The sequence below is a fragment of the Agrilus planipennis genome, unplaced genomic scaffold (genome assembly GCF_000699045.2).
Source record: "Agrilus planipennis isolate EAB-ADULT unplaced genomic scaffold, Apla_2.0 scaffold20, whole genome shotgun sequence".
NCBI classification, from domain to species: domain Eukaryota; kingdom Metazoa; phylum Arthropoda; class Insecta; order Coleoptera; family Buprestidae; genus Agrilus; species Agrilus planipennis.
This window is the reverse complement of record NW_020439516.1, coordinates 2,096,631-2,107,642: the sequence shown is the minus strand read 5'-3', so window position 1 is coordinate 2,107,642 and position 11,012 is coordinate 2,096,631. Positions and strand designations below refer to the sequence as shown.

At 31.7% G+C, this 11,012-nt stretch overlaps 3 protein-coding genes across 5 annotated transcripts in view; 1 reads left to right on the top strand and 2 right to left on the bottom strand.

The window, feature by feature from the left end:
* The window catches only part of LOC108735053 (receptor-type tyrosine-protein phosphatase eta-like), a 32,913-nt gene extending 22,787 nt beyond the window's left edge, over positions 1 to 10,126 (bottom strand). Inside the window, exons 1-2 of one of the 3 annotated variants that reach the window (XR_001937503.2) lie at positions 8,801 to 10,126; positions 5,913 to 6,194 (exon numbers count right to left, since the gene is read on the bottom strand). Coding sequence is in view for 2 of the 3 variants with exons in the window: in XM_018466838.2 (XP_018322340.1) it covers positions 5,913 to 6,194; positions 8,801 to 8,924 (406 nt within the window). In the remaining variant the exon portion in view is untranslated. The remainder of the gene's footprint in view (positions 1 to 5,912; positions 6,195 to 8,800) is intronic. The other 2 variants (XM_018466838.2, XM_018466839.2) reach the window with 2 other exon arrangements.
* LOC112905897 (UHRF1-binding protein 1-like) lies at positions 218 to 1,318 on the top strand. Its single transcript, XM_025979243.1, has 3 exons — positions 218 to 610; positions 671 to 851; positions 956 to 1,318. Exons 1-3 carry the CDS (start codon positions 542 to 544, stop codon positions 1,207 to 1,209), a joined length of 504 nt encoding a protein of 167 aa, XP_025835028.1. The 5' UTR covers positions 218 to 541; the 3' UTR covers positions 1,210 to 1,318.
* LOC108735057 (60S ribosomal protein L10a) lies at positions 2,093 to 3,660 on the bottom strand. Its single transcript, XM_018466844.2, has 4 exons — positions 3,552 to 3,660; positions 3,281 to 3,436; positions 2,661 to 2,982; positions 2,093 to 2,351 (listed from the first exon to the last, which is right to left on the bottom strand). Exons 1-4 carry the CDS (start codon positions 3,554 to 3,556, stop codon positions 2,181 to 2,183), a joined length of 654 nt encoding a protein of 217 aa, XP_018322346.1. The 5' UTR covers positions 3,557 to 3,660; the 3' UTR covers positions 2,093 to 2,180.
* Positions 10,127 to 11,012: the final 886 nt, after the last annotated feature.

The following is an 11,012-nucleotide window of genomic DNA, read 5'->3' as shown; positions in this document are numbered from 1 at the left end:
TTTTAGTATTGATATAAGTTACAAAACCTTAAAAATGTATTTTTTTTTTTAATAGAAACCTGATTATTAGATAATTTTATTTTAAATACAATAATCTGCGGATCAAGTATGAACTAATTTTGTTCCTGTAATTTATTTTTTTGTTTATTAAGAAATTATAATCATTAGAAATTATTTCATTGAGTCATTATAAATTTAATGTATTATGTTTTGAAGTCAGCTACGCATGTAACATGGAGTACAATAGAATCAGTAATTAGCATCTAGCAGTAGATTTCAAACATTTAAACTACGTAAAAGACTGAGCAAAAACAACACATTTTTTTAGACGAAATTTAACTCGAGAACGAAAGTATGGTCCGAAATATTTTCAAATCGCCCTGGCTTGGCCAGAATCAAGCTTAGACTGGATCATACATTAAAAATTGATCCTGACCCGGTCGAAATAGCAAAGCTTGACTTCTCAGACAAAGACATTCAACGTAAACTGTTCGATGATTTTCTAAGCGTTCAAGCCAACGGTTTAAATCTTACCCTGTGCATGAGCGTGGTAACTGGTTTGGCTGACTTTTTCGAAGACGAAATATACCCCATACCACTGCCGATGGTGGTAAGTACATCGCTTTATCAAAATACATAATATCTAATAAAACTTTGTGCATTTTTGTAGGTTTCCTTAAAAAATATAGCGTTACATTTGAACGAAGATAGGCCTCCAACGAATATAACTTCGCCTGGACCTATTCCCATCGACCTAAATATAACTGAATTGTTTATTAAAAGAAACGAAGATGGTGTGTTCCACATCGAACCAATGAAAATTAACAAGGAAAACGAAAATGCTTCAATAAGTAAGTCAGACCCTACATCGTCAATTACACTTAATCTAATCTGAAGAATAACAAACAATACATGAGTGCAAAAATACAAAAGAAATTCATTTGTCTTTGATTAGGTAATGAAGTCGAATCTCTTCGATCGATAGTGCAAGAGTTACAATTAGAAAACAAGGACTTAAGACGTCATATGGAAACGTTCGAGCAAGTATCAAAAGAAAATATGGATCTACATAGATATAAAGAAGAATATGAAAGCATGCGTCATGCCCTTATTATGGCCGAAAGCAAAGTAACGGAGATGGACGAAAAGTATACAAAGTTGTTAGCGTTTATAAGTCCGGAATGTTCCCAGTGTGACGGAAACAGATAGCAATGTTGCTTCCGGTGTACCTTTTGCTGTTATAACAGAAAGATTTCTTAGGTCGACAGTCCCTAGTCTTTTAAGTACAGTAGAAAGGAACCGCTTTACGAAGTTTATACATATTATACAGTATAGGGAAAATGAAAATGAATATCAATATGAAAGGAATTCGTCCTGACTATTTTAATAATTCGAAGAGTGATATAGCAGAACCATTTGACATTGGAAATACTTTGAGAAGTTAGTTAAAATTGCTTTTCTACAAAAAATTTTTTTTCTTTTACTAACGTTGTAAGTTATACAACCCTTCATGCAAATAATAATAATAATAATAAATGTGTACAGTGCAAGGCAGAAATAATAATATACACTTACGTACAAAATTAATGAGTAGAAAATTTCCTGTATTAATAAATTAAGTTACAATTAAAAGCTTATCAACAGCATCGTAATCTTATTAATTAAAGTGATACGATCCTTTCGGCGAAAAAGGCGGGATTCTAGCTTCGTTCGCGTAAAGCTATTTCTAATCGTTTATAAGCAAAATTGTTGAAAGTAATAAACTAATTAAAGTAGCCTTAATCACTCCTGATAACTTCCTACTCATCCCCTGTAAAGGTTCGACGAAATAGTATCAGCCTTTTCAAAAATTAACTCATGCAGTCAGAAATTATTCGTGTTTTGTAATTCCCAAACTATTTAAATAAATCCTTCAAAACGGGCAAGAAAAATTATTTCATTCATATAAATTTTGTCACTTTTTTTAGTCTTAAATAAATCACTTGTTTACATTACTTATTTCACATTATTTGATGTTAGTATAATTAACGTCTTTTTTGCCAATAAATATGTATGTATCTCTATCAAGGCAAATTGAACAACTTAAAAGGAGATAAAGAAAAATCTGATATCTTTTTTAGTAATTTTATTAAGACATCATTTTAATTTACATAAGTCAATTATGTAAAATAATTAAAAAATTAATACAATCTTTGTGGTTGTCCCATAGTCGACTTTATATGCAAGGACCTAACATTTTGCCAATGCTTTTTCAACAAGGAAACCAAGAAGTTGATTGCAAGATGAACATTTTGCACCAACTCATCTGGGGTCATTCCAACATGTCCTACAGCCACTGACAAACAAAGTACCTGAAAAAGATATCTTTAATAAAATCAGAATATGCAAGAAATAAATGTAAAATTACTACTGAAAAATGTAAACAGATTTTTATACATAACAAACAAGTCAATTTGCCAAGGTTTCGCAAAATCTGCAAACAATAATTTTGCACCATGATTCCACACAAATTAATTATGAATCCATTAATTTGATGGCTTATGGTGCCTAAAAGGTAAAATGAGAAGTCTTAGAATGTATGATTTCTTTCTCCCCCAAGAAGTAGACTATCTAAATGTTAAGAGCTAACATTATATCTTTATTCTTATTGTTTTTATTACCTTTTTCATTTGGAATTTAATGGTAGCCTTAACTTCATCAATTTTCTGTATCATAGACTCTTGGTGGGAAAGGAGACCAGGAAACTTTCCTGCCTTGTTGAGACCTGGACCTAGCAATCTAGGAATTTGTTTAATTAAAGCTTCTGAAGCCAAGAAAGCATCAAATTTCTTAGCCAGCTTTTTAACCAACTTCTTGTTTTTGTTCAGCTTTTTCAAAGCTTCAACATCCATGTATGGGACATTGTTAGCCTTTGCCTCATCACAATGCTGTTGATCACCAAGAACACACACCTGCATCTTGGGACGAGGAATGTGCTTTAACCTTTACAAAAAGAATATCATAATATAATTTACTTATAAGACATACTTTAATAAATAGGTTATTTGTGTTATTTATCTTTTTTTTTACACTACTGAAACTTACCCCTCACATCAAACGACCATCAATAAATTTACAAAAGTTCGATAATAAAAATCTCCCCAGTTATTTTAAGACCCTGGGTGAAGGTCCGCCAATTACAAAATCAGCTTCCTAACATTCAGAGCGCTTTTAGATTCCTTTGTATTAAAATTTAACAGTATGGCATAACCTAAAAGCACCCTGATGCAGGTCTACATACTTGACGGTGCCACTGAAACGTTTGTCCTTTTGTGGGTCATAATTCTTCAGGCCAATTTGTAATTCCACAGTTTCCAAAAAGTGTCTCTTGTTTTCAGCGGAGCCTGCTATCACACCATTAACGCATTCGTACAATGTATCACGAGACACCTTTGACCTTCAAGCAAAAAATAACGTAAGAAAAAAACGAAAAGGATAAAATAATTATAACCATAAACATAAATTAATGTATATTTCTAAGGATTAGTTAAATATTATTAGATTTTACTTACGACATTTTTCTTTACGAAATCCACCACTCACGCAAACCGTCCAACACCAACCACCATTAAAACCATAGATTAATGAAAGAGTAATACGAAAATAACCGTTTACAACCGATGTAAAAATTCGGGAAAGAACCGAACAGTTACGTAAATTTCTAAAGGTGGGACCACACCTACAACATTACTAACGATCATAGTTTTTTAACATATAGAAGCATATATATATAATTAATTAATGTTATCTTACGANTTACTGCCTCAGCATTTGCCTAAGTGATCCAAGGAAACCACAGAAAAACTTGGACCAAGGCAGACGGACCCGGAATCGAACCGGCGTCCTCCCGAATGCTAAGCAATGGTCTAGACCTCTAGACCATGCCGCTCGGTACGTCGAAACTCATTTTACATCTTTACTGACTCTTTGGAGAGAGTCCTGTAGGGCGATAATTTGTCTCCATATTTTTCAAGCCTACTACTGCAGCTGAAAACCGAAAACTTCTTCATAGAAGGGGTATGGAAGACAAACATACCACATAACCCACATGTGGCTATGGGATTTGCTTGAGGAGCTTTAGCAGCACGTACGGACGAACTAGACTTACTTATATATTGTATATTGATAAACATTATAGAGATGTGAATGGTATTGCCTCATGGTCATATATTTCTTGTGGGCTTTACTTTAGTTAACGAATTTTTCTAATCTGTATTTAATAATAATGCTTTGTTTGGATAATGTTCAGTTCTTACTACGAATTTTGAAACCGAAACGATAAACTCATCGTCAATGCTTTGTATTGCATATTATAAGAAATGCCCAGTTAATTAATTTGGAACCTAAAGCAGAACCTATTATTTTTTTAAATTCTACAAAATCAGTTTTAGAACAAACAAAATAGCTCAAACCCCAACGCCAAAACACGACACTTTAGTTGTCCGAAGCACTTTTCGGTAAAAAGATTACCTTCTTCAGGGACTGAAGTGAACTGAAAATCAGCTATTATGGAACTGAACATAACAAATAGTGTAGTAAAATCAGGATTTCTCGTCATCATCACCGTAAAGTCTTCAGTCTGAAGACTGGTTGGACACACACCTTCACTCATTTGTTACTCTTCGCATTTCCCTAAAACTATTTAGATCATCCCACATCCTTAACTATTTGTGAACAGTAATCTAATCTAGGTCTACGTCTATTTCTCGTAACTCCTGTAGTATGTCTTTTCATGACATGTCGTACCAACCTATTTCTTATTGTCTTCCATAGTGTTCTCTTTTTTCCTACTCCTTCTAATACCATGCCATTTCCAATCTATTCTATCCACGGTAACCTCATCATTCACCTAACCTTTTCTTTTCACACCCGAAAAGAGCCGTGCCCTATACATTTACTTCTACTAATCTTTTTGGAACTTCTAAATTAACCGTTCGCGGGAATAGAAGATTTGCCCGGCACTATCCTCCACTGCTTCTTCCACCCTGAGTTATCTAATTTCCTAGATACCGAAAATCATCCACCTCCTTTAACTTTTCGTCTCCTATCTTTATATTCGCTCTTCCCATACTTTTTCTTCCCTTACATACTAGTATTTTTGTTTTATTTTTACTTCTTTATCTACCTAATACGGTCCGTAGCACTTTCATTATGTAGATAGAAACGATTAGAAGAGAGATAAGTTGGTAGAACATCGTCTCAGACATGAAGAACTGGTTCCAAACATATTGGAAGCAAAAAGACCAGTTAAGAAAGTTAGAGGTAGATCTATGTTAGATTACTGTTTACAAATAGATAGGTAAGTCGCTTAAGGAATAAGTGGAGATACGGATCTAACCAGTTTTCTGGCTTATATTGATCATAAATGATATACTTTTGAAAATTTGGCACAACCTCTTAAAAGGAATGCGTATACAGGCTGTAGAAGTTCCTAACTTCCCTGTGGATAGAATATACCTACAACGGCCCCAAAATGTACCCATTTGACAGTGCTTTCTCCTAACTGTCACAGAACCCTTGCAACCGAACTTAAAAGTAAAATGAATTGTACCCTAACTGAAAAATTGCTATTGCCCGTTATTTCACAGAAAATATCGTTATTACTGGGAAGAAATTATGCAGATTATCCTTATTCTTTCGACCAATTTATAGAAACACTAACTCCAAATTCCACATAACTACATAGAGCATGTGCAGATGGTATCGAAAACTCCCAAGATTTTGGCCCTTATATTTCTGTCGAAAATGTAAGGAGCGTTGTAATTCAACACTGTCTTTCCATCAGGATTTCTTTTGTACCTCACTGATGCGAATCCCCAAGTACGATAATTATTATCCTTGATAGTTCTTTCGCAAATTATCCTCTGACTTACGTGTTGTAATTTCAAACTTTTGGATAAAAGATTTGTCGTCATCATAATCAACGAATGATGTCGGTGCAATAGACACGAAGTATTTGGAGCAACTCTCTAAGTCTGTTATTGTGTGAAAAGTTCGATTTTCATGTCGAAAGTATGGAATTATTTGCAATCCTGATAATAATGTTACATTTATATCGTAGTTTACCTCACAGAAGGGACTGTCATTGACTTTTTCCCATGATATATGAATTTTATTAGCCGATGAATTTGTCGATAAATTAACCAATTGGGACACTGAAATTTATACGTATTTTCAAATATGAGCCATCCAAGAAATACTCGGAAAAATGAAAATAAAACTATGGCGTTTCATTGAAAACAAAAAAAGAGTTTTTTTTTAACATCCTAGGCGAAAAGTTTTAGATTAGTTTTGTCATACATAGACTTAAATTTATCACTTCTTCTTCTTGTTCTGTATTGCTTTTTCTTGTTCTTGTCTTGTTCTTGCTGGAATAAGACAAGACCATATCTTAGCAATAGCAAGATTCCTTGTCAAGAAATTAGCAAGAAGCAAGAATTGTTGCCTTTTAGGTACAAGGGTGTAGTGCTTCAAGAATTATGTAAATCTAGGTTTATGTCTATCAGTCCTTCTTCTATGAATTTAGACAAATCAGAATTGAGGAGTCTCCAAGCCAGTGAGAACATGACTCTTGCTAACAAGACAAGAATCAAGCAAGCGAGAAATTAACAAGAGAAGAAGCAAAACAACTCAACTTGCTTAGCAAGGCAAGACAAGACATCTTGCTTTCTTGATCACTAGTTTTAACGGTTTCACCAAACCAGCAATTACTTATTCTACTGTTTCGAGAGTAGTGACTCCTTCAACTGTAAATGATAAGAGTGAAACGTGCACGTATAAAAGCTGTATTGTGTAGTAACAAAAAATATAAAATGATTATGTGACAACACCCTGTGCATATTGTGACATAAAATAGAATAAAGGCAGAAAAATTTTTCAAAGTTTAGCCGGTATAATAAGTAACATTATTGCTTCTAAACAATACATTTGGTGAAAATAAACACACAACAATTACATAAACTTATATCTAAAACACAACTATATATATATTAAACAATAAGCAATGAAGCATTTGTATGCGCAAATTGAAATAAATTCCTATATGTCGACCAAATCGTTAAGTTAATTGATTTTTCTCATACGGTGCAATAAAACTGTTAATTTCAACAGTGTTCAATTTAATTTTACCTTTAAATTACTTAATTGTTCCAAATTGAAACCTATTATTTTATACATTATAAAACGTAAGTAAAAAACAGTTCACTTTCATGATGTAATAATTTCTGAATTTAGGTATAAATCGTAGGGAATTCGATCAAAGTAGTGATCCATGAAAAGCAATCGATATTTCGTTTAATATTCTGATACTATATATAGTATCTTCTATCATCTATTTTGTAATACCTGAAGATTACTGTTTTGGTCCAATTCCCTGCGATTCATACGTGAATTTACAGAAAATAAATTTTACACGAAAATGCATTTAAAAATTAGAATAAGAATAAACCAAAATATTTGAAAATAGAAAACCAAATTCTTTTATATTTAAATTACGTACAATATGTAACGTAAAGTTGTAATTATAATCGACTGCACTGAGATATTTTTATCACATTTCCTGCATTTCATGTGAAAGGGGACATTATGCTTCAAATGTGATTGTATTTGAACCAAGGAAATAAATAGCGTTAATTAATGTCATGAGACAAAAACAGTCGCATCGTTTTCGTAATTATTTTCATGCTACATAAAAATAGAATAAATGAAAAAGATAACGTAAATAAATAAATAATGAAACGATTATTCTGCAATAATAAAATGAAATACAGAGGGCAAATTTAATGATTTAATAAATTGAATATAAAAATAATTTTGATGAAAATTTGGAGTAAACGGTAAAACAAAACTTTTTATCTATTGCTTCATTAATTCAACATATTCGATAAAAAATAGTAGGACCTTAATTCATTTAAACTTTATTGTATACATATGGATAAAATTTTCATATTGTTTGCCTTTTTAGTATCAATTCTCTGTTGTCATCAAAACATTATACACATTGTAAATCTTGATAACTGGGAACGAAAGCAATATTTAATTTTAGCAGAATCATTTCAAGATATATCCAACAGAAACGAATAGCTCTGTTTTTGTCGCAATTGGTTAATTAAAAAATCATTCAATTCAGTATAAAAGGGTCATTGTTTTTAATTAACAGAATATGTTCTGGCAAGTTCTTGATAGTGTAGTGTTATAAAATGTAGTTAGTTGTTGTGGATACTGAACACTTTTAAACGTATCAAAGGTAGAATTTATCAATTTATTGAACTTTAATAAGCAGACAACTGCGACAAGTAAATAAATCAGTTAATCAGTTATTGTATAAATAAATAAAAAGCAAAGAAGTTATACAATGCTTAATTTTTAAAACTAGGTATTTTGCGTTTTAAGATCTTCATGGTCAAAAACACTTTAAACGTTTTACAAATCAATTATTCTAAATTTTGGAAAAAGAAAATAGCCCGCTCATCCGAAAAGTATCCAGTTTCTCTTTTTTTAAAGTAAGAGACTAATGAAAGAATGAAAACCTTCGGGATCGCGAAGAATAGATGACGTTGATTGATAATAGATTACAATCAAGTACCTAACCATCTGAGAGGCGCCATAAAATGGTACTTTCTGTGCTTATTTTCACAGTGCATGACGATTTTTACGTAAGAGATACGGGTTGTTATCAGGATTATTTACACGAATTAGTCACCAATTTAATCAATTTAAGCAACAGTTTGGCGACTTCCTCTTTCTCATCAATTTCTCTTACCTGTGCTGCAATTATAGTAATCGTCTGTAGTAGTGTCGCTGGTTATTGTGGTCAAATCTCCGGATATAATGACAATTAAAACACCACTTATCACCAGCACAAAAAGTTGTACAGAATTCTTCATTATTGGTAATATTTAACCAGCAAACAGCCACTTGCGTTGTAACCGCCAAAAGGAAGGATGCTGTAGTTAACACCACAGTCGATTACGATATAAAACAGGATATACTTATCAATACAAGTAACAACACAAGTCACAATTATTAACAGACTATGTGTCGACAATATTCTGTACAATGACATGAATAATATTCAGCAAACCTTAATTAAACCGCAATTGTTTTTTTTTATTAAGATAAAAACTAAGTATTAAAAGTTGTCCGGCACTTTGAAACATCCGTGCGGCGTCTCCCCAGAATGTTCACTCATCTTACTTATTTTTAACGAATGTTTATTATTCAAGTATCGAACACCACTTCTGTTTCAAATATGGACCTACCAGGTATAGAACTACACGAACTAAAGCAACGCGATTTTGAATAATTTATCGCAATGCGAACAATTAGAACAACCGACCCCATTATCGTCGCCAGTGTGAGCGAATGTTCCACCGGGATACTTTACTGGTCATTTTTTTTAACGATCTGAATTGTGATATCGCAACGTGTATACTTTACCTAACGCAAAGTTGACAGATTACAACGTGCACGTTTTGCGCAATTTTATCCCCACAACCAACGTATACTTTATTAATAACTGATCAAATAAGGATCACATTTAACATTAACATTTAAAGTCTTCCACTATCTGTTATGGGAGGGCGAGCGATAACGTATCTTATCAACTATAAAAAAAAAACTTGATACTTATTACTCATCCTAATAAAGACTTGCTCGTTTGGATTTTGTTTCTGATAATGAGATTATGACTGAAAAAAAACATGTTTTATTGTTCCTCGATTGGATAAACACATAAAATGTTCACCGCCCTAGTGCGAAATACAGGGCGTTCCTTTGTAAATAAAATTTTCCGTAGTTAATTGACCTGGTAGTCATTTGATAAAGATTCATATTAAGATGAATTAACAATTACTATTTTCATTGTATTAATACTTTTTAATATGTCATAACAGACGTTTCTCTGACACAATAACTTCTCCTTCCGACAGCTTGTAATAAGTACTTTAAAGGAAAATGCCCCTGTATATTAAAATATTTACGAGAAGAAATGTGTAACTTGAGAAAAAAGTACATAGGCCAAATAGGCAGAACCTTCAATATACGCAATAATGAACGTACAAATTCATATATCTTAATTATGTTATTTGTTAATTAGCCTTAAAATTTTCCTCATAAATTGATTTATTGGAAATATTTTATCATCCTTTCTATGAACATTCAGTTCTTTTAAACACTTTGTACCAAATGTTTGACACGTTTTTAGCAATAAGTACCATTTATGGGCATCACTGTACGTGACGAGATATTTTATACAGATTGTATATTATTTCATACAGATTGTATAAAAGTATCTACTTTTATGTTAGATATCAAGTAGTAATACCGTACAGACTATTATCTTTGTTTTATCTATAAATATTTGAGCTCCTTTTGAAAATAATTTGATAATAAAAATTAAATAGCACATAATAATAGATTTATTAGTAGGCTATAAAAAATATTGTTTAAATCCGGTTATCGAACGATTAAAAGCATTGCATCTGTATTTTTTTCTGATTAAACTATAATCCATACTTTTTTTTTAGCTAAAATATTCTAACGTTAGTAAAAATATAAAAGAAATCCATCACGTCAATGGATTGGCAACTTAATCTGAAAATAATCTGAAGAAAACCAGATTGTAAATTTACTACTTTATATAAATAGAAAATAAAAAAGAAATTATAAAGGATTAATGGCTGAAGATGGAGCGTAAATATCTAAAACATTGGTCCATGTACCTATTCATTAAAAACCGTATTACCTATAAAATTATAATATCTCTTTGTTCCATAAGATGCTAATTGTATTTAAAATAAATGAATGTACTGTAAAATATAGTCAATATAAGTAACAAATTTACTTAGATCGTATTTTCCTTTAAAAAATTAATTTTGATAAAAAGGTAAAAACACTGTCTCTATTAGTTAATTCTATTCTTTATAAAAAAAGTAGGAATTAAATAATAATAATTAGACATTGGAAATACTTTG

Coding starts and splice junctions, on each gene's coding strand:
- LOC108735057 (XM_018466844.2), bottom strand. Junction 2,983..3,280: donor CGTTTCAGTGGCACCGTCAA/GTATGTAGACCT, acceptor CTTTTTGTAAAG/GTTAAAGCACATTCCTCGTC. Junction 2,352..2,660: donor TTAAATTCCAAATGAAAAAG/GTAATAAAAACA, acceptor TATCTTTTTCAG/GTACTTTGTTTGTCAGTGGC.
- LOC112905897 (XM_025979243.1), top strand. CDS start 542: ATGAGCGTGGTAACTGGTTTGGCTGACTTTTTCGAAGACGAAATATAC. Junction 611..670: donor CCATACCACTGCCGATGGTG/GTAAGTACATCG, acceptor GCATTTTTGTAG/GTTTCCTTAAAAAATATAGC. Junction 852..955: donor AAACGAAAATGCTTCAATAA/GTAAGTCAGACC, acceptor GTCTTTGATTAG/GTAATGAAGTCGAATCTCTT.